Source organism: Puccinia triticina, chromosome 3A (genome assembly GCF_026914185.1).
Source record: "Puccinia triticina chromosome 3A, complete sequence".
NCBI classification, from domain to species: Eukaryota; Fungi; Basidiomycota; class Pucciniomycetes; order Pucciniales; family Pucciniaceae; genus Puccinia; species Puccinia triticina.
Window position 1 is genome coordinate 5,591,248 of NC_070560.1, and position 22,563 is coordinate 5,613,810.

The 22,563-nt window shown below is 51.0% G+C and overlaps 5 protein-coding genes across 5 annotated transcripts; 3 read left to right on the forward strand and 2 right to left on the reverse strand.

Annotated features, from left to right (window-relative positions):
• Window positions 1–914: 914 nt before the first annotated feature.
• Window positions 915–6,457, reverse strand: PtA15_3A599 (uncharacterized protein; the record flags this gene model as incomplete). Its single annotated transcript, XM_053167581.1, has 7 exons — window positions 915–2,674; window positions 2,766–3,455; window positions 3,538–3,700; window positions 3,779–4,720; window positions 5,012–5,537; window positions 5,712–6,264; window positions 6,346–6,457. The coding sequence occupies 7 exons, from the start codon at window positions 6,455–6,457 to the stop codon at window positions 915–917; spliced, it is 4,746 nt and encodes a 1,581-aa protein (XP_053018785.1).
• A 1,523-nt stretch (window positions 6,458–7,980) lies between these two features.
• Window positions 7,981–9,378, forward strand: PtA15_3A600 (uncharacterized protein; the record flags this gene model as incomplete). The annotated part of the gene is made up of 3 exons (XM_053167584.1): window positions 7,981–8,322; window positions 8,414–8,482; window positions 8,629–9,378. The coding sequence occupies 3 exons, from the start codon at window positions 7,981–7,983 to the stop codon at window positions 9,376–9,378; spliced, it is 1,161 nt and encodes a 386-aa protein (XP_053018786.1).
• Window positions 9,379–10,487: 1,109 nt separating this feature from the next.
• PtA15_3A601 (uncharacterized protein) lies at window positions 10,488–10,955 on the forward strand (the record flags this gene model as incomplete). The annotated part of the gene is made up of 1 exon (XM_053167585.1): window positions 10,488–10,955. The coding sequence occupies one exon, from the start codon at window positions 10,488–10,490 to the stop codon at window positions 10,953–10,955; it is 468 nt and encodes a 155-aa protein (XP_053018787.1).
• A 1,180-nt stretch (window positions 10,956–12,135) lies between these two features.
• On the forward strand, window positions 12,136–13,566 carry PtA15_3A602 (uncharacterized protein; the record flags this gene model as incomplete). Its single annotated transcript, XM_053167586.1, has 1 exon — window positions 12,136–13,566. One exon carries the CDS (start codon window positions 12,136–12,138, stop codon window positions 13,564–13,566), a length of 1,431 nt encoding a protein of 476 aa, XP_053018788.1.
• A 1,580-nt stretch (window positions 13,567–15,146) lies between these two features.
• PtA15_3A603 (uncharacterized protein) lies at window positions 15,147–17,786 on the reverse strand (the record flags this gene model as incomplete). Its single annotated transcript, XM_053167587.1, has 9 exons — window positions 15,147–15,644; window positions 15,730–15,935; window positions 16,013–16,111; window positions 16,189–16,225; window positions 16,296–16,651; window positions 16,804–16,974; window positions 17,048–17,315; window positions 17,368–17,485; window positions 17,539–17,786. The coding sequence occupies 9 exons, from the start codon at window positions 17,784–17,786 to the stop codon at window positions 15,147–15,149; spliced, it is 2,001 nt and encodes a 666-aa protein (XP_053018789.1).
• Window positions 17,787–22,563: the final 4,777 nt, after the last annotated feature.

Below are 22,563 nucleotides of genomic sequence, written 5' to 3' on the forward strand. Positions count from 1 at the left end.
AAGTCTCATCCAAAAATTTTGAAAACATAACAATAATTAAACACTTGGTACTGGTACTGGAAACATCAAGCACAAGCTGGCCACCAATTTTCAGTTTGACTTTCCAAAATCTCCCACCTACTTTAAAATTGACAAATTCTATTTTCTTGCTTCATGTTGAGATGATCATGAACATCTTACCACGGCCAACAGCACAGGATAAAGCAAATCCACAACAAAGTTATTCTCAAGATTTAAAATCAGCCAGAGAATGCTTTTGCACTTTAAACAGTTCCTTTTAAAACCAATTATAACAACTCCAAAACCTGCTAATTTACAACCATGAGAAGACAATGCAAATTTAAACCATGCATTGTGTGGAACTCGGTTGAGTTTTGGATACAAAGACACTATACAACAATTTGGAAATCTGGGAAAATCTGATAAAATTGGCAGAGATAAGCTCAGGGGAGTTTTTCACATCCATCTTCAACATTTCCATTGGAAAATACGGCAATATGACTCCTCAAATGATGTAATCATCAGTTCTAGTGTCTCTTCTTGTAGGAAATTGAAAAACACCCCTTTCTCTATTCATAGCGGGGAAGCCGCCATCGGCCGGTGGCATCTGGGAAAAGTTGAGACAGTTTGCGCATTGTGTGGACCATTAAAACAAAATCAGACGAAAACAAAACCAGATGAAAACAAAACCAGACGAAAACAAACAAACAAACAAACAAGGAGCATGCGAGAGAGAAATAAAGAAAGAAAGAATCCGTGAAAAAGGAGAGGAGGATATGTGATATTGATAGATATTGATGTTCAGAGGTCTTATGAGCTAAAACAAAAAAAGGAAGGAGTCTAAGTGAAGAACAGAGGAAAGGAAAAAGGAAGATAAAAGGAAAGGAGAAGAGCGATAACCAGAGAGAGAGGGCTCAGTCCAAGATCTTGACTAGTGAGCTAAAAGCGTTAGGGGTGATAAGACTGCCGATAGGACCATCGAGATTGGGCGAGTTAGGATGATTATGATGGTTGGGAGGGTTGCGATTAAGATGGCCGCCGAAGCCAGCCAACATCTTGATGAACTCGGCCCTCCAACGGACCGCGCCGACGGAGCTCAAGCCGGCCAGAGAAAGGTTACCGATGTCAGTCTTGGGAACATTCTCGCCTTCAGAAGACTTGAGATCGGTGGACAGCTTGGGCAAGAGTTGGACCTTCTGCAGCCCTTCTTCTTCTTCTTCATCCGACAACGAGCTTGAGGGTTGGATCACAAGACTAGAGCCGATCTCTTTCTCAGACTCGTCTGACTCAAACCCGCCCCCAAACCAATTCATTGGAGGCTCCCCGAAGCTGAGTTTGCCGGCGTGATGTCGGAGAGTGTTACTGCCCCTGAACAAGCCTGTGATGGGTGTGAAACCAGGGCCAGAGGTGGGTAGGTCGACCTGTTCGATCAAGACCCGCATGGTTTCGATCAGACGTTCAACAAGAATTTGCATGGAGAGGGCCCTGTGGGAGGCGATGATAGAGACCTGGTCGTCGCCGATCACGAGGAAACGACCAAGGGTGCGGACCAAGGCGCGCAGTAACATCGACCGGGTCTTCAGTCGACTCTCGCCAGGGATCGCCATCGAGCTCGGCTTGAGGCTGACCAGGTTGAAAAGGCCCATTGCCAGGACTTCCGCCCGCACCCGCGGATCGTCCTCCGAGACTACTAGGACCATCTCTTCTCCCGTTATCGGCAACATTTTCGTCAAGGTCTCTATTAGCTCCTCTACCACCCATTCAGTCCTCGTCCTGCACAATGATTCCTCGATCCGACGCCGGTTGCTATCCAACGTGCCCACTTTCGATACTAGGCTCGTTGCTGCTTCCACATGACTCGGTACTATTGACAACGAGCGCAGACGAAGCTGGATCGCCGGACTAACTTCTACCCCTGGCTTAAGTTCTATCGTGCCTTCTCCCTCAAACGGCGTCCGATCGATTTGATGCGGAGAATCGACAAGAAAGAATAAAGCTAGGCGGAGAAGAGCTGACACTACCCGGTCGGTTTGTTCATCGAGATAAATCCCATGGCCAACATCTGACAGGATTTGCAAGACCTCTCGTCGAATCCTCAACCTCTCGAGCTTAGTTAAACGAAGACTCTTGCGAAGATTTTGTGGATTGGCGCTGAATTCGCATAATCCAATCAACAGGCTTGTCGTACGGGCGGTCCGACCGATATAGGGAGCGCTATCTTCCGAAAGTGCAAATGATCGCAAGATGTTCAGGATACTGAAGATTATTTCAACTTGGCCGATTGGTGGACGCAGGTCAGACTCCTCATCATCCGAATCATCCTCGTCTTCTGCTGACGGTGAATCTTTCGGTGGCGGCCTCGCATCTTCGTCTAAAGCATGTGCCATCATATCATAAAACCCAGTCGCTGTTTGCTCTTCTGTGCATGCTTGATCATCATCATCGCGATTCCAGTTGGGCTTGAACGCTACATCTTCCAACAAGTCTAACAGTTCTTCTAGGAGATCTTCACACATCGCTAGCGGCATCGAAAGGATTCCCAAACTTCCGCTAGTTTCGTCGCGGAATATCTTGAGGTGAGGACCAAGAAACGTGAGAGTGTTCAATGCATAAGTCACTTCGCTTCCGATTCTGGATCTTAGTGACATCACGAGCGAGTGTACATCCACCAAACCTAAACATATCGAGGAAATAGGATGCAAGCAATGATCAGTTAGCTACAAATGATACGATTGCGTGGGAGAAATCTGCAAAAAAGAACCTACCTAGATCATCTAGTGATCGGCGTGGTTTTGAAGACAGGCGGAAATTGTAAATCTCTTCAGCTTCCTTCAAATCCCATCCACCGGTATTGTCAGCAGGTTTACATAGGGGGACGTAATCGGTTCTCGGGGGAGGAACGGGCGGTCGTTGGAGAGTTCTGGCAGCGATTCCATTGGGATGACCGGGGTCGGACTGATAAGGGGGTTTTCCTTTCAAGGGTGAACCGGGAGGATGAGGGGAAGGATAACCCTGATTTTTACCTGAAGATGGTGGGTTGACGGATGGGGTGATAGCCCTGGGACCGAAATGATCTGTCGGGGGATGTTCAAGATGCTGGGGTGAATTGCTCTTTTCATGCTGGGATCCGAACATCGTTGTCGCGCCATCGGAGGACTGGATCAGCGGAGGCATCAGCTCGACCATCGCGCCACCAGCAGGAGACGGCTGCTGCGAATGACTCGCTTGTTGGAGAGCAGGCGAGGGCTGATCGGATGGGCCGTTGAGATTCGGAGGCGCATTGGATGGCGGCAAGGCACCAAGGGTGGCTTCATTTTCGCCCTGGAATGATGGCGAAATTTGCGGCTGAGGATGGTTACTCGCAACTGATGGAGTTCGACTGCTCGACGTGCCGTTTTGGGAATCGTTGAGTGGAAGACCTTTGCTCGTCACTAGGGGCGAGTTTGATTCATGGTCTAAAAAAAAGACGAAAATAGGAATCAGTATGGCTGATTATATAGAAAGACATGGCAAGGTCGAGTGGGGAAAAGGCTTGACCTCGTTTCATTCTCTTCTTTTTATCCAAAGCATTAGGCGGTGCTTTATTGCTATTATTCAAGTTTTTCGCCGAGCCTTCCTGAGCGATTGACTTTTTACTTGATCGAGCCCTCTTGCCGTTACTGTTCGAGCTATTCGGGAGTGAAGTGGATGTATTCGAGACCTACAAATGAAACAAATAAATAAATAAAAATGAAGAAGAAAGCACCGCGCGGGAGAGAAAGTCAGAACTAGCACTGACACTTTCGCTGGTAGCTCTAACCAAACTTCCAGGACTACCCGCCTGACTACCAGCCGGGGTCATCGCACCGTTAGGCGGACCACCAGGAAGGGCGCTTGGATCCTGATGAGATGGGTTGATGGCGAGATTTTTGTTGGTGATTTGGGGAGTAGTCGGTGCTACTCCGATAGAGGATGCGGCCAAACTCATGTTGGTATTCAGCATCGGGCTTCCACCACTACTGAAGCTAGCCGAATGAGGTCCGCTGCCTGGTTGATGGCCGAAGAATGCGCCAGGAGTAACGTATTGACTGTTGCCAGGATGGTTCGGCGGTTGATTGTAGAGGTTCGGAACTAAGGCTGTAGGCCCATGAGTGGGAATTTGATTTTGAGGTTGGTTAAGACCAACCGCTCCTCCATTCCAGCTCGTAAGCTGACCGGTCTCTCCAGGCGATTGAGATGGGATATTGGATTGATTATAGACTGCTGTTACTGGGGAGGTGCTGAGAGGATTCGAAGGGGCACCTGGCCAGTTTACTGCTGGATTTTGGTTGGAATTCAACGAGGGTAAGGAGGACGCGACATGCACGTTTTGTGACGCCGGTTGAAGTGGTGGAGGTTGTGGTTGGGTTTGCTGAGGAAGGTGCAGCGGAGTTTTCGTAGGAGAATTGGTAAAGCTATTCGGAGTACTACCTGGCCAATTCATTGATGGATTTTGCGCGCCAGGTACCGCGTTCATTGACTGAGGCGACGCTGACGGAGGGTGCTGCGAAGCCGATGAAGCTTGGTGCGTTTGATGTAGAGGAGCTTTCGTGGAAGTGCCAACGAAGGTATTCTGGTTGTTTCCCGTCCAATTCGAAGAGCTATTTTGAAGACTTGAGGGCGGGATCGAGGACTGCAAGAGTGGGTTTGACTGCAGGTGCTGTTGAGCAAATTGAGGCTGCGCATGATCAGGTTGGGTTGGCTGTTGTGCGAGATGAAGCAAATTTTGTTGTTGTTGCGGTTGTTGTGGTTGTTGCTGCTGCTGCTGTTGTGGTTGTTGTTGTTGCTGCTGCTGCTGCTGCTGCTGTTGTTGTTGTAGCTGCTGCTGCTGCTGCGGTTGTTGTTGTTGTTGTTGTTGTTGTTGTTGTTGTTGTTGTAATAGTAGTTGCTGATGCTGCTGCTGTTGCATATTATGCATAGCTTGTTGCTGGTGTCGCCTCCTTATCATTTGAATCTGAAAGTGTTCGAATGCTTGCAGGTACTGGCCATAGACGTGTTGAAGCTGATGGATTTGTTCGGGACTGTATCGAGACATCGGGTCCGCCTCGTTTTGAGAGCTCCGACGTCCCGATGGGTCGTTTGAAGGCAAGAGGTCGATGGCAGCGGCTATGAGTGGCCAACCGCCCAGGCGAGCGACGTTCGCGGACCCGCCGTTCTGCTGCACAATACCAAACAGCTTGTATAGATCGACTGCCTGGCCCTCGATCAACGGAGGAAACGATAGCTGAAGTGGCTGTCGACTACTCTTGGTGAGAAAATCGCTCAAGCTGGCAAGAAAACGTTGGGCTGGATTGGGAGATGATGGCGCGATGGAGTGTGAGCTATTCATCGGGGTCGAGGGCGCATGGGCAAACGCCTGATTAGGGTTGGCAATGGCTGTGGGAGATGAGGCGGCTTGGTTGGACGTGTTCGACGCGTTCAGAATGACTTGCTGGTTGGGTTGCTGGGACTGGTTGTAGTTAGAGTTCAACGAGGTGGGTGGCGGTGGCCCCAGCGGTCTTTGGCTGGAGTGTCGGGGGCTGGGGGTGTAATCCGGATGAGACTGACTTTGAAGGTTAATTCCAGAGTAGCTAGACATTCCGATGGTGTTGAGATTGTTGCTGCTATTAGCGAGGTTGTTGTTGTTGTTGTTAAGATTACCGGATGCGATGCTGGAAAGTGGCAAAACAGGCGAGCTTCCGGATTGAGGGAACCCTGGTTGACCTGGTGGAGGAGCCGATTGAAGCTGGGGCCGTTGATTTTGGCCGCTATTGGCTGGGGTTGACGATCTGAAGGCCATAGCTGAGTTGTTCATTCCAACGGGATGTATGCCGGTGATATTTGTGGTGCTGGTGTTCGGAGAGCTGAGAGGTGGATGATCGTGAAGTTTGGATGACTTCTCGGAAATTTTGAGTTGATGCTGATTGATGAGGTACTCTTTGTAAAGTTTGAGTTCGGTCACGCCGCAGGTTTCGTGCAGATAGGCTTGCTCAATCGCGGCCATGGCAGCTTCATTGAGCCTAAGGCTGGTCCGAGGATCGATTGGAAGGGTGCGAGGGTCATAGCGTCTAACAGAAGATGCTGGATTAGATCGATCGAAATCAGAATTCAAGCCGATGGCAGTGATAACCTGACTCATTAGTTGAGGGATCAAATTTGGTTGGGTTGGATCTTCGGGAGACCTAATCGGCTGTGAGGATTGAAGAGACGCGGAATTGAGCGAGGGGGACTGCCAGGAGGATGGCATGTTGAGTGGGGGGGTGGGGGCTGCGGGGTTACTATTGTTGAGATGATGCTGCTGCTGCTGCGGCTGTGAGTTGAGGTTCCAGGAGGGGTTGTTGTACGAACTGATGGAATGCGTGGCTAATTGAGAGTTAAACTGGAGGGATGAATTCGAGAGAGCGGGGGACGCGGGCATGGCCGGGGCGGAGTTGGGTAGAGAATACGAGCTCGGGCCCATGTTGGTGGCGGGTGAAGCTAAGGGTTGCGAATTGAAGGAATTCGGTACCGCGGAGGACAAGCTGTAGCGGTGTTGTTGTTGGGGCGGCTGTGGTTGAGATTGCTGCTGTTTTGGATGGACTTGTTGCTGCTGCTGCTGCTGTTGGAGCTGCTGGAGTTGAAGTTGCTGATGGTGTTGAAGCTGGATTTGGTGTTGTGGTTGAAAGTTTTGCTGGGGATGATGAGAGAGCTGCTGGTGCTGATTTGATGGTTGCTGCGGCTGTGAATAATGGTGCTGTTGCAATTGCTGCTGTTGCTGCTGCTGTTGTTGTTGTTGCATTTGTTGTTGTTGCTGGAGTTGTTGGAGTTGTTGTGGTTGTAACTGTTGCTGATGCTGGTAGGGTTGTTGCTGATATTGCTGCTGCTGCTGCTGCTGTTGTTGTTGATATTGCTGCTGATGTTGTTGTTGTTGGCGTTGTTGGACTTGTTGTTGTTGTTGGAGTTGCTGTTGTTGTTGCGGGTTGAGTTGATGAGCTTGAGCAGAAAGGTGGTTATAGATCCCGTTATTCATGATGGGAGCGTTAGTCTCTGAGGGAATGATAAGAGTTCCCTATTAACGAAAGAGAACGGTAGAGTCTAAGGTCAGTAAGGGATGTCGGTGTATGTATCGATCGAGTTGATCGAGGTAGAGAAGTCTAGAAGACGTTACGTTAGAGACCAGCCGTCGTTGGGGAAGCCGATGGATGTAGGATGGGATCGACGGAGAGCACGGCCAAGTGGGTCGTTCTGGGGGATGGTGTGTGGTCGATGGGGATATGTAAGCTTCCTGGGATTGTTGAGGTTGTTGAGGTTGAGTAATGATGGATGGTCGGTCAACAGCCAACTCGCGGAGGAGAGCAGGGGGGAGCTAAACTACATAACACTCCACTTCACTTAACGTAACTTAACCATGCCGTAGCAGATCGGCGAGTCACCCGCACGGGGGCCAGCCGAAACACGATTGCGCAATCCAGGGGGCTGTAACCATGCGGTGCGAGCATCGGAAGGAGGTTAACAATGCACACTGTTTCAAATATCTATTTATTTCTATTCGGCTCTTTATGTATTTTCTCCATAATCCCTCTTAATTTCAAGGGACCTGTAATTTCAAAGACTTGAACTGATAATGGCCAGAATGGATCTTCAACATCTGGCATCCTTTCAACTCCCCAGTTCTTCGGTATCCCGCTGGGTTTTTTGAGTGATTTTTTAGCTCGACTATTCAGTCTATCATAATGGTCTTTTTGATTTTTTGTAGACTAGGATGATTTGCTTTGTTAAGTCTTTCAACAATACTCTTTTTTTGTTCCTGGGGTATTCCTCTGTTTTCAAATTCACCCTTGCCGTATGTATTCATATGGCAAAAGCACCGACTGGTAAATTTTCGCAGTTGCTTTGTGTGGCTTGCGCCGCGGCCAGACCTCCTCGGGCCAGTGATGAAATCTGAGTTTTATAAGTTGGGAACTCTTGGGGATCCCCCAGAAGGCGGTCCAGTTTCTCTCCACGATGAGCACCAACCACGACAACACCACAGCAGCCATCGAGCAACATCCGAGTGGCTCTACCAGCCCGACCATCCTGCCCACGACCCCTGCCGAGGCGCCAGCGGACGCAAGCCGGGTGAGCGTCGTCCCACTCCCCCCGCCGCCCTCGTATGCCGAAGCCTCCCAGGGAGCCTCGCTCGGATCCTTCTCCACTCGTCCCTCAGGCTCCACGCATCCCGCAAACCCCAATCGACATACAATCGAGACTAGCTATCGCTTCCCCTCTGGCCTGTTCGTCCTGAGGAACAGAAGCAGCCTCAAAGTCCTCGATGTCTCCGGTGCAGGTACTCAAGTCGGTACCCCCGTAAGTCTTCTCAATCCTTAACCAGTGCTACACATCATCTGCCCGTAATTCACTCTTCCGCTTGCTTTGATCGGTGGATTTGGTCATCCAGGTCATCGCTTATAGTCCCAAACGTCCCACGCTGCTCCATGGCGATTTATTCCACAAGGAAAACAACCAGGTACGTATTTTCTGACCCTTGATTTCACGAAAAAAAAAAAAAAACATCAAGTCTACTTTCAGCGAAAAGAAAAGCACCATCTCTGGCTGGCATGATCAGTTATTCATACATGTCTTTCTCCCTGGAAACTATCGACTACCATGCAGCTATTTTTCGTAGATTGGCATGGATGTTTGTGTTCAGCAAGCTCGGGGTTACGAGTCGACGTGGGCGAGGACTACCGGCTAGTGCTCTCGAAACCCCAGCCGATATTGAGCCGGCCCACACGGGAGTCACATCCACCGGCGCAGTTCCGATACGACCCGATGACACGGACGATCGAGGTGAAGTTCATGCACGATCCAACGTATTCGAATGCGACGATGGAGGAGATCAACAGTGTGGATTATTTGCTCGAAGTGCAGCCGGTCTCCTTCGGCTCGTCCCGGAAATCATACTCGTCCACCCCGTTTCCATTGGAAAAACTCTCTGAATGGTTCCCCTTCGCCACTAAATCCACCACATCCACATCCAACAACCAGGCCTGCTCATCTTCGTCGCCCGTGGTAGGCCGGATTCCGACAGACAGAAGTTCTCTTGATATAGCGGAAGAAGAAGAAGATTCAGACTTGGACAACTCTCCCGATCCGGCCCGGGCCGTACGAGTAGTCTCCGTAGCCCCAGGCTGGCGCGAAAAGTTCCCGTCTTCAGGGACGCCCGAGGCGCGCAGATGGGCAAAACGGCAGTGGGATATCGCTAGCATTCTCGTCCAGCCCGCCCGCCCCCTTTCGCCCGATGGTAGCTCGCTCAGATCAGATCATGCTGATCCTCCTATCAGCGTCTTGGCCGACTTGGGCGAGGCACTGGGCGACCTGGGTCATGAAATATTTCGCGCATTCGGTGGCTCGACTAAATGAAATACAAACAACCTTCTATCCATTGCCCCTGTTTCTTTTGAATTTGCGGAAACTTTATACATGGTCTTTCTTATAATTTATGGCTCCCTTTTGTTGTATTGTATCAAGCAATATGTTGTGGCCTCTAGTTGCCCTGTCCTAGTACGATGTATTTTTATTCATTTGTTTGACTTACGATTTCCCTTTTTTGGCAAGTAAAACACGGAAAAATTAACGCCCGGGAGGGACGGAACTTATTTACAATCCTATCCATTTTTGTCTTGCTTGCTGCCAAATGGGAAAAACAAAACGCAATCCCTCCTTCCTTGTCTAGATAGATTGTCAACAGATATAAGCTCAATCACTGTAAGAAAAAGTCGTGTAACTGCCGCCAGTTGATATGTGAGGATATACCAGCATGAGTTCCTGCATGTCAACTGTTTTGCTCACTTTAGGGGTGCCAGTGTTTTACCACTCTACCGTAGAAGTTAATTTCAGTAGCTACCTTGAGCCAAAGAAATTTGCGCCCGTCCCGCGCGGTGTGATAGGGTGTGATCCGGAATCAAACAATTGAAATCACTCCTGAAAGCGGCCTTGGTATGTATAGGAAGAACCCCACCAGCTCCAAGCTGTTAGCGTACCACTCCACTGCGGTGAGGTTTGATTTTGTCTAGTTAGGTGTATGCCTCGCGGTGTTATTATCGAGCCCTGGTCTACTACATCCAGAGACATCTGAGTTCAATTAAAAGCATTGGACGGATAAGGCTGAGCAAGTCAGTAAAGCTGAGGAGTGAGGAGACGGCACAGAAGGAAGAAAAGCACAGGGAGAGAAAGCAGCAGTGACATTCTGATCCGAAGAGAGTCCCGAGAAAGCTCTCGTGCAGCAGAGATCTCCAAATGCTGAGGACGTGGATATATAACCGAGGCTTTGCCTTCCACGGAACTAGTCCCCAGCAGCGAAGTGTGAAGACTCAAGCAGCCAGGTACCTCAAACGTCAACGACTCTTAAGCTCACTGCCCAAAAAAGTCCTGTGGTTTCACTAGATCCTTTTCACCCCGACCTGAAGTCGCCGGCGACCTCTCAACTTCTTCCAGAAAGCCAGATTTTAAGCGAGCCCGAAGAAAGCACGATGACCCCCACTCCCTCCGAAGCATCCTCCCCCTCATGCCCAGCACCTGCCCCCGACGCCAGCCCGTCGCCCCACCTGCGTGGCGCCATCGCAGATGCCCTCAGCAACGACATCAGGCCATCACCAATGCGCGCACAAAAGGCTGCCCCCCGTCGGGCTGTAGCAAACTCTTCCCTTCCTGCCAGCCGGCAGGCCATCTTGGCATCTGAGGAGGAAAAAGTACACTTTAAACGCGCAGTCGCCTTACAGCCCTTCGTCTTCACCCCGGTCAACCGAGACTTGGCGCCAAGTTCTCGACGCAAACCAGTGCCCTACCCCAAAGCCAATCCTATCCGCATTAGTGTAACTGATGACTTACTCGCAAATCCTTTCATGCCTGCCTCCAAAGTTTTCGCGATTCACAAGTGGAGGGTCCAAGTCCACTTGCAGGACGACGGTATCCCCAAGGCCGCACGTCCCAGTAACTGAATGGTTCAGCTTGCTGGTCTCGAGTCTAACTGCCATCTCTCTTACTTTTCCTGATTACCTTAATGTATGTAGTTGCACCAACCCCAGTTGAGTGCAAGATGAGAGAAATTTAATAATAAATAAAACTCAGCACTACGTTCTTAAGAGAAAAATGTTCTGGCACGCTGTTTCCATCCTGTGAATAGCCTCTACAACCTGACCATTCATCCGTTATGACTAGTTCAAACGGTGTGCATTTTTTTATATTAAGCCAGAAAGCTGAGTCTCAATGGACTTTTTCGGGCCCATTATTTTCCCGTACCTAACCCGCTTCCCGCTGTAAGCGGCCAGGTTCTGGAGCGGAGATGGTAGCCCATTAAAGCGATCCCGTTCAGTGGACTTGCTCAACGGGCCTAAAATCCGTTGGTTGTCACGCCATGAATTTCCTGCTTTTACATACTGAACGGGATTGCCTGAATGGGCTACCATCTCCGCCGTAGTGGAAGCTTTTCCCCACTTTGACTTGGAGGGAGTAAGGTGGTCAATTCTAGAGGTTCCATGGACGAGCAAAGGACGGAATTGTGGTAACATGGATGTTACACTCGCCACGGCTCGCCGTAGCAGGAATGCTACATCCCACCCCGGACGAGAGAACATCGGTTTCGGAATCCGCTACGACGTGCGTTGGGCACAGCACGCCATGCCTGCAGAGGAGTCGTCCATATTGTCCACCATAAATTTCTCTCACACGTGCGGCGTGTGTGAAGTGAGATCTTCCCAGAGCCCGGATTTCGCATTACGCCTACCCTGCCCAGCCGACAAGAATAAGTCCCTCCAACACGATGGATGTTGAGAGTCAGCTTGGGCGTATCTACCAAATGTGTTCTCATGCCGAGAGTGAGTGTAAATGGCAAGATATGCCTCCCATACACCAGCTGGTGTCAGCAGGTTGAGACGCGGTACACGCGTGATAACTCGAGGGGAAGACCGAAATTCGAATCAACTGACTGGTTCCCTATATAAGCCGCACTCTTCAGGCTGTTTCCTTTCTCCACCATCAAACCAACCCGCACCACATCTTCATCCGGCCCTCCAACAGCTTCCCCTTAAAAAACCTAATATTTATAAAATTTACCTGTTAATTTAATTTTGAACGAAACGAAAAGATTAATTCTACATTAATTAAAAACTTGTACATATCATGTTCCCATCAGCTCAACTCGTTCTTCACCTCGTTCTCTGCCAAGCTGTGCTTGCAGCTCCTTCCTCTGTGACGAAGGACACCAAAAGCCATCTTGCTGGAAAAGATGACTCTAACAATACTTCCACCCCGACTATCAACCCCAATCTCCAAGGTCAGCCCGGAGCTGCAAGCGGATGCATTCCCATTGCTGGTGGAGCCTCTGCCGGGCCCGGAAGTGGCAATGGCAGCCCCTACGGTGGCGGATACGGTGGCGGAAATATTGGCAGATACGGTCGGGGAGCCGGATACGGCGGCGGGATCGGAAACGGTCCAGCAGGCGGCCACGGTGGAGTCGGCGGACCTGGCGGAATTGGTGGGGGAGGCGCACTTGGTCTAGGAGCCGGAAACGGGGGGGCAAGCTACAACAATCCTGGCTCTTCGATCGGCAATGGTGCGGGTGCGAGTGTCGGGGTCGGAGCCGGCGCCTACGGGAATCCAGGAGCAGGCTACGGCGGTGCGGGCTCTCCGATGTTAGGCGCGAGCGCGGGTCTCGGAGTCGGAGCCGGCGCCTCCGGGAATCCAGGAGCAGGCTACGGCGGTGCTGGCTCTCCGATGTTAGGCGCGAGCGCGGGTCTCGGAGTCGGAGCCGGCGCCTCCGGGAACCCAGGAGCAGGCTACGGCGGTGCGGGTTCTCCGATGGGCTATGGCGCGGGCGGGGGTCGCTTCGGACTCGGGGCCGGCGCCTACGGAAGCGGCCTCGGCTCTAGTCTAGGGGCCGGCGCCGGCGGCTACGGGAACGCAGGCGCAGGCTACAACGGCGCTGCTGGCTCTCCGATGGGCTTAGGCGCGAGCGCAGGTCTCGGGGGCGGTGGCTACGGGAACGCAAGAGCAGGCTTCAACGGTATTGGCTCTCCGATGGGCGGTGTTGGCTCTCCGATGGGCGGTGCTGGCTCTCCGATGGGCGGTGCTGGCTCCCCGATGGGCTATGGCGCAAGCGGGGGCCTTCCCGGCGGCTGCCCTTCCGGGTATTACAATCCCAGCGTCTCCGGAACGGGCGGGCTGGCGGCAGGGAACGGCGTCGGAGGACTTGGTGGGTCGAGCGCTGGAATGCTCGGCGGCGGGCTAGCGGCTATGACCAACGCCCGAGCAGGAGCACTTGGTGCACCCGCAGCTGCCTCTGGAATGCCCGGCGCCGGGCCTGCTGGATTCCGGCAATCGGCTCTCGGCGGTGGCTACCCCGGTATGCTCGGCGGAGGACGAAACGGCTTCCGCCAGTCAGCTTTCGGCGGCCACTACCCCGGCCAGAACCAACTTGGTGGCTATGGCGCCGGCGCTGGACCTCAAGCAAGCGCGTCCCTTAATGCTGGCCAGGCCGGTGCACTCTCCGGCAAGGAGGCAACCCACAAATCTTCGGCCGACAACGCACTGCCAGGCCAAGAAAAAAACTAAACAAGTCAGCGATTGTCCATTTTGATTTTCCAGATACATTTACAGCTTCCTGATCTACCCTCCTCTTCACAGATTATTGATCAAGCCTAGAAGGCGTCAAAACCCCTCAAGTCTGCGGAATTCGTAACTGATAGACCTCTTCATTTCAACCTGCTCGTGCATGTTCACGCTACAATTTCAATAGTCATGAATAAATATGTGTTTTCTTGATCAGGTGGATCTGTATTTGTTTTTTCCCGACTGTGATCTCTTTATTCTGTTATGCGCTGTGCACATTTTTTCTTGTCCATTAAATTTTCGAAGCCCGTAATCCTACACACGTTTCTCATCTACTAGACCAACGTGATCCAGTGTTGGCCAGCTGCAGTGTGCCGAGTCTCTTTTCAGTATTTCCTTGTGCACAAGGCTCCGCACTGCTAGCAGCTACGGGGTGTCCCAACTCGTTGGTCAAGTGTTGCCTTTGGATACACCCCCCGTTCGACTTCATGCTTCTCGTGCCGTGTTTGATTGGCCTGTTGAGGCATCCCGTCTTCGCGCAAGCTTTCTCCCAGTGGGCTCACGTGTGCACTAGCGTGCAGCCCCCTCTCCCTCCCTCGGGCGGAGTGGCACAGCGCGACTGCATGAAGAGCCCGCCGAAGCAGAGCTCGCGCCCCCAACGCAAAAGCGATCTACATCAGTGCCAGGGGTTCGCAGCCGGTTGAACACGACCGACTCCAGCCTCCAGGGTGTTGAAAGACTGCAGTGCAGTATCTCCGACTTCGTAGCCAGCGCGCGCCAGTCATTTTCCTCAACACAGGGCCTTATGCGACTTTCTATCCTAGCGGATACATCTGCATTTTTGTTCACCTCATGTATACATCTTTCCTACTCATAAAACACACACATACACACACGCAAATCATGAAAAACATAATCAACACAACAAGGGCTACATATATGGCGAGGAAAAAAAGCATGTATGGAGCAGGATTGCTGCCGACGTCTATGCAGGCTCCGATTCTCGCGTGAGATGTGAAGCACGTACGAAAGGAATAGGTCAGGCGATTGGTGGCGGGCACTAGGGACCACGAAGCGGGGAAGGATACATAGCACACGCATAGCCGGAACCGGAACGCCACACTCAGAAACAAAGAGAGTCAAGAGAGAAGGTCCCCGTTTCCGCTTGTCTGGTCTCGGGTTTTCGGCGGGGGTTTTGGAGGACAAGGGGACGGGCAGGGAGCACTGATACATAATGATATAAAGGACACGGACGAAGAGGAACGAGAGACGTGGAGGGGGATGTCCTTTCCATGAGGATACAAAACTTCACATACACTCGGATACGAAAAACACTGACTTTCCAACGTCTTCTTCCGTCCCGCACGACGTGGTACTCCGCAACTGGGTGGCTGGACGGGGCTGGGTTGGGTTGAGGGCAGCGTTGTAAAGACGAGCACGGCGGATGTTTTTCTGATATTTAGTTTTCGAGGCGGGTTTCAGAAGAAAGATCGATGGGGGGTATAGCTCCACAGGCGAGAATGTGGGGGTTTAAAGATACATGGGTATGCTACAGGGTGGACGAGTCTGCACCACACGGAGAGTTATATTACGGGCTCGACGATGGAGACCGGGTGGGGGGTGACGACGGGGTCAGCGGGCCGGGCGCCTTCGTCCGTCTGGCGGGGCATTGGGACCGACACGTCCTGGTCGGCCAGGTCCGGACGCTCTTCTTTGCCATCAGAGTCCGACTGTCCGTCACGAGGCTCTTGCGCCCGTCCGGGTTCCTGGTGGTCTTCCTGCGTCGCCTGGTCCTCCTCGCCCTCCTCACCGTCCTCGACAAGTTCAGACGGCTCTGGGGAGGCGTGCCGGAGGCCGAGGAGGTTGAGTTTCTCGGTCTCCTCGCTGACGACGGAGAGCCGTTTAGAGTCGGGCGACGAGGGCAGCTGGGCAAAGGAGGAGGCGGCGGAGGTGGAGGGCGGGAGCGCGTTCTCGATGGCGGCCTCGTTGAGCTTGCGTTGTTGGTGGGCAGTGGGCACGACGCCCGACTTCTTCTTGTACACCTTCGGCAGCGTCCTGAGACGTCTTCGGGCCACCATCACCTAACGCATCCCAACCAAACGAGAGCCGGTCAGCAAGCGCCACCAGAACTTGTATGTAAAGGAAAAGAAGAAAAAAACACTCAACTGGGACCGAGGATTTCTGGACCAAGTAATGCGAAACGCTGCCCATCAAGCTGCCCTTCGAAGACGTCACTCCCCGGCGGCCGACGATGACCAGGTTAGGCTCGAGGAAGTCGATGCAGTCGACCAGCATGTGCCTCGGGTTCTTGCCATGGATAGCCTGGCAGGTCACTTTGGCGTGTAAGCCGGTGCGTTCCAGCAGCGCCGTGACTGAAGGAAGTAGAACAGGGGTTTTTCATCTGCATCACCGCGTGTCGTCATCAGCAGCGGTTAGGAGGGGAACGTACCTTCTCGGACGAGTAGCGTCGCTTTCTCTTGCCGGTCTTTCTGGTTTCGGATCTTCGCCGTCCGGTCTGCCGCTGTACCTGGCCCGTCCTCAGGATCAACTGGAAGCAAAAAAAAAAAAAAGGAGTGATGGTTAGGGATTGTCAAGATCCAGCCATAAGGGGCCTGTGAGACATACATTTCGAGTCGGTTTCAATGACCATGATCACAAGACACTGTGTGAATGAGAAGGATCAGAAGAGTGTGGAGGTGTGTGTAGACAGGGGGGGGGGGGGGGCAACGCACCTCGTCTCCCTGTCTCAACACGGTTCCGATAGTCCACTCGATGGCGTACTTGGACTCATCGCTGAGGTCGCAAGCCACGAGATAGAACCGGGTGCGCTCGGCCTTCTTGGCAGCCTCGAGCCAGTCGCCGTGTTCGATGGTGATAGTGCACCGGTTCTTCTGGTAGATCGGGCGGGAGACGGTCAGCTTGAGGTCTTGGCGCGGGGGGCCGAGGCTGGACCTTCGTCGGATGGAGCCGCCGGGGCGACTGCTGATCGATGTTTTGCGGGCCATAGCCGGAGGGTGTTTGAGCAGACTTCGGGGGTCGGTGGGGGCGAATGAGATGGGCAGTGGGGGCGGGGAGGTGATGTTGGGTGCTTGGTCGATGAAGGGGATGGGCTGGTTTGATTTCTGCAGGTAGTCGATGGGCGTGATGGAGGATGCATTGGCGTTGGTGTTGGCGAGGATGGTCTGGGCCTCGGGGTCGGAGAGCTCGGGGTCGAGGTCGCTGGATTGGTCCGAGTTTGACTGGTTGGACTCAGACTCGTCCTCTGAGGATGAGGGGAGATCGATCTGGGCCGAGTCGGGGTTGCTCTCCCGGTCGGACTCGGGGTCGAGGGAGGTGGAGGAGCGGCTGGGCCGGGCGGAGCGGGCGGCGGGGCTCGGGGAGCGGGAGTGGCTTGAGTAGTAGGCGAGGGGGCTGAACAGGTTGGAGAGTCGCTTGCGGTGGCGGGTGAAGTTGCTGGCCGATGTGCTGTTGCTGTTGGTGCTACTCTGGGTGAGGGTGCTGATCCGATGGGGGCTGGCGATGCGGCCTCGGTCGGCCAGGGTGAGTGCCTGGCTGGCGGACTCGGCAAAGCTGGACCGCCTGCGGCTGGCGGATGCGGGATGGTCGGGATGGTCGGCAGGGGGCGAGCTCAGGGAGTGCTCGATGAGGCTGCCGGAGCGCTTCCGCGGGGGAGGGCCCTTGGCTGCTGTCTGGACGATGAACTGGAGCGGGTCATCGGGGGAGAGCAGGAGGGTGATCGCGCCGTTGCGTGGCTGGATGGCGAGCTCGCGGGACGGGGGCGGCGGGGGCGGCGGCGGGCTGTGCTGCTGGTGGTGGGCGAATGATGCGCTGGGGAGGGAGGAGAGTGCGGCTGCTGAGGAGGGTGGCTCGGGGAGCTCGAGCTGGGGCTGGGAGGGCGAGCTGGGCTGGGAGTGTGCCTGGGCTGGGTCGGGCTCGTTGGTGGTGGTGCTGGTGGTGTTGTTGTTGAAGGTGAACGAGGTGAATGAGAAGGAGGGCACTCGTTTGTGGAACTTCATCGTCTTCTGCTCTTCGTTTTCGTTTTCGCTGGGTGGAGGGTGGTGGGTGGAGGGTGGTTGTGGCGAGCCAGGGCGACTCCGGATCCAGCCATATCCGGCCCACCGCCTCCCATCGATCCGTCTCAGCGCAAACTCAACGGGGAATCGATCACACCGCTCAGCTGACCTCAAACTGCCCCCGCTCAATTCAAACACCCACTGGGCCATGGCAGTGTCGCCACCCGCACTGCGCTCTGTACAGCCAGGGGCGATGGCCAGCTCATCCCCATATCAAAATCCATGAACCATAACTACATACAAAAACCTCAAAAGTCGCTCAGAACTCCAGTCATGAACCTTGGTCAGCTCAATATCCGCTTAAAAAAACAATGAGAAAGCAAAATACAGTTCACATGCATAAACCAACTCTGAACACCTTACATTTGTCATAGAGATGGCCATTTTGCACCCGTTGGTGGGTACCCGCCACCCTTCAGCAGTGTGCCCTTGCAGGTACCCATGCCTGGTGCAGAGCTACTTGCGTCAATTTTCACTACAATGGAACAGCCCTTACCCCACCATGGGCACATAGCTACCTGCTGAAGGGTGGTGGGTACCCGCCAACATAGTTTGTCAGCAGTACATCACAAGCATAATAATGTATTTTTTGCATGAAATAAGCCTGGGAGGATAGAGTCTGGAGGCTGGGGTGCTGGATCCTCAGATGAGAAAGCTAACTGGATCTCCAGCTTCTCAAACTATGAGTGTGCAGACTAGTGTGGCATGTGTGTCATAATAGGCTAGACACATATATACAAAAATCCCCACTACAGATCAAAACATTATACCCCCTTTACTGCCCAAGCCTCCCCCTTTCATGTTTCAATTACTTGATGAAAAAATAAAATTTCAGAAAACAATCTTCCCCCTTTGAATCTACATTCTGTGCCCAGGCAGTGTTAAAAAACCCAGTGGGAAAAAGCTTGCCCTCCCACTTTCTTCTCTGTCTCCACCAATGCTTGTTTGCCACCTCGGGCAATTTCCTGTTGAAGTCAGCAAGGGCTGCTGCCAGATCCCACAAGTTTTCCTCTAGGCCAAATTCTTTCCAACTGATGAGTTACATAATTAAGGGTCTTTGCCCACTGTCAACATTCCAGTTTCCCTTTAGACAGCTCTATCCATCATATGCATATGCATAATGTGCAATGTCAAATCAAATCTGCACTAAAAAGAAGAAGAAAAAAACATTCCAGTGTTTCATACACTTCCCATTTTTCTCCTCCTTCCACTATGACAGGGTCCAGGGTCTAATGACACCACTCTGCTAGTGCATTGGGTTGCCATCTTCAGAGGACAAAAATATGGAGCACTGCCTTTCTTCCCTTGAAAGTGCCAGTTAGAGGGCTTGTGGTGCACAAGTTTAGTAAAATAATTCAACACTACAACATACTTTCCCCCTTTGTATATATAGCATTTGCAGAAGTGTGTATGGTGGCTGTCCCATAGCTGGTTTTTAATTTATTACTTTTGTATAAATACAGCAAGTAAACAGGTTGAACATACTTTAGAATCTCTCTAAATCATTGAAAAGTTTGAATGCTTCAATAAACTACCCAAAAAGTGATACATAATTTGCCTCATTTTGGGCTTCTTATTTGCCAAAAACATTGCCATTTGGAATTCAATGGTACAAGTTAAATTATCCATAAATCTGGATAGTTTTAAGATGAATTTAACCAGTTAATGGACGGCTTCCCGTTGTCATTTAGAGAGCTATAGATGCCCCTCTAAATCCTAAATTAAGACACCTATCAAAAACTCAACCAGTTCACATGAAATTGTGAACCTGTAGCGTTAAGAAAACATTTCCCTTCTTGTCAAAAATTAAGAAGTTGGGTGTGTAAATTGAGATCTGGGAGGCTCCCAGACTCAACAGGAAGTCCTCCAACAAAAGAATCATTTCTGCAACACATGTGAAAACAGCTGATTTTGGGTGTTTTCCATGTAAATTGGGGGCCAAAATTAGGGGTTTCATGTGAACTCCAATGCTGCCAAAGTGTTTCTCTTTAAATTCTGAAAAAATCAAAGCGGTGATTTTGTGGCTTTCTAAAGTCAATGAGGGTGCATTTCCTGCAAGACATGTGAAAAGTGCCATTGAGAGGTATCAAATATTACCAAATCCACCATTATTTAATTGATGGTTTTGAAAAAACACACCACTTTTAAAACATGCTGATCCTTCTTCCACCCCTCCCATAAGTAAGTAAACGGTCCACCACCTGTATTCAATAGGCCATCATTTTCAATCCTCCACCAAGCTCTGCTCTCCAAAACACGCACACTATCTGCTGAGCTCATCTCTCATGTACTTGCAATCCATCTGCCAAGCCCTGTTATCAGGACCAACACCCTTTGCATCTGCTGATCATCACTGCTCATTGTTAGGCATCCCTTTCAAAAACCATCTTGACTCCAGCCTAGCCTCTGGTGCTTAGTTCCCACTTGCCACCTTCACCCCAGCTACATTTTGGTGCTTTATACAGGCTCTATTGAGGCATAGGCCAGGCATACTTGCATGTGCCATGCTGCGGACTTGTACCAATAGGGTTTGAACCTAGATGATGATACTGTAAAACCTAGTTGTAGATGTAGTATTTGAACCTAGATGATGATACTGTAAACCCTAGTTGTAGATGTAGTATTTCAACTGTTTATGTTTGCTGTTGGTTTCCTTCATCTCCTCATTGTTCACAATCTTCATTCAACTCACTCAAACTCTCAACTCACTCGGTTCTAGGTATGCTCCTCACTTCCACTCTTGTTTTCACGCTCTCACACCTTCTATGTCTTCATCCCAGGTGTGCCTCCACCGCTCCTGTGTTCGCTGTGTGTTCTCTTGCTCATCAAAGCCTCTGTGCTGCTTCAGGTTGGTTGTTGTTTTCATTCATCTCCTCATTGTTTACAATCTTCATTCAAATCACTTGGTTCTAGGTGTGCCTCCACCACTCCCGTGTTTGCTGTGTGTTCTCTTGCTCATCACAGCCTCTGTGCTGCTTCAGGTGTCTCTCCCTCTTCGCCCATTAGCTGAAAGAATTTCCACTGGGCTGCAAGCGGGGCATGCAGAAATTTGGGTGGACATGAAAAAGGAGTGTGGAGGATCAGCTTGGAGCTGAGTTGGGTTGGAAAGGCAGATGATTTGTTTGAATGGGAAGGAGGAATTTCCAATGCAAGCCTCTTCTCTTTTATTGACCCATTTATCTTACAGACTATTGTACTTACACTTATGGAGGTACTTGTGTTATTATCATTGGTATCATTTTTATTATTTTCATCCTTAAGCGCAGAGAAGAGAGCTTCATTCAATTTCCACATGGACCATTATATTAAATATCAGGCTCATTGGGTAGCTCTGAAGATTAGCAGGAATTAGCAGGAGGGGTAAAAGTCATTGGTGATCACCCAGCCTGTGTAAAAAGAGGCAGAGTTTGGACATCTTTGGCAAAGACCTACCTTTATTGCTAAAATGTCTTCTAATGTAACCCACTTCATCTACCACAGCTTCCTCCACGCCCGGCGTCCGCTCCACACTATCAATTCTGAACCAGCCTGTATGGCTTAAGAATTAGCCCTGGTAACTGATTACGCTAATGCACCATGGAAGTGTTTTCATTTCTCAGATAACCCAAAAGTTAGACAACCTTCTTAATGGCATTGAGATTCACCCATCATTGGTGTATCACCCCAGGACCAACAGACAATCAAAAATTGCAAAAAAGGCAGTGGAGCAGTACATATGCCACTTTGTGTTCTGCATACAGGAAAATTTGGAACCAATAGTTGTAAAGGAAGAGTTTGCCTACAAACAAAAACAAGCATAACTCAACTGGAGTATCACCATTCAAGTTGAATTATGGCTCCAAGTTCAACCTTTCACTGACATAAGGTGGAGTACCATTGGTAGAGAAATGTGTGCCTCTGTTTCCAGAGCAGCTGAGGCAACTAGAGGGGGTGCAGGCAGAGCTTAACCACTTTAAGTTTCAAGAAGCAGAAAAAGAGGTAATGAAGAGAGCTTTAGGGATACCTCAGAATGGAGCATCAGTGATGAAGAATGGTGATGACTAGACTGGGACACTGGAGACAGCAGACAAAATATGGGGTGAGTGGAAGATGGTGGTGACAGGATAAGGAAAAGAATTCCTACCACCTCTGCTGCCCCCAGAGCACTATTTAAAAATTTGAAATAGATGTGACAAGCATGAAAAATGATGAATTGTGTGTAGTATATAAAAAAACAGACAGAAATAGTCTAACTCAACATATCACTGAATGGGTGCAATATTCCAACAACCCACCCAATCACAGAGCTAGAACACCAATGGCTAGGACCATTCCCAATAGCTATTAAAATTTGCAAGTCATTCATGGAGCTCCTAGGGTGTCAGATGGTAGGCAGTACAGTGAGGGGAAATCACTGCACTGCTGCAATTGTGGTGTTCCGTAAAATATTAAGCAGAAAAAGGATCAAAAAAATGATAGCTGGGTGGGGTGGATTTGTTTGAGATGACAGAGGCAGTGGATACCCTCAGCAGAGGTGTAGGAATGAGAATCAGATGAATAGGGCCCAGCAAACAGTGTCAGGGAGGCAGAGAAGGGATGCACAAGGCTCAAAAACTATGAAGATGACGGGATTGGAGGTCAGAGATGCAGAAAGGGGATCAGGGAATAGGCTCAAAGACTTGGTGGAACTCAGCAAGAATCAGGATCAGGATCAAGAATTCTCAGAAAGTGATGGTATCCTCCTTAGATCAGGATGGAAATTGCATGGGGTAACTTTCCCAAGATCAGGCGGAGCTTGAACTATAGTTCAGGATGAAAGGTGTGCGCCTGACCCTTGTGTTAGACGCACATCCGCCGCCAAGACAACAACAACCGTTGGAAAAAAAACCAGAACAACCAACACAACAAGTGTGAAACAGTCTGCAACCAAACAACCAGCAACAAAGGG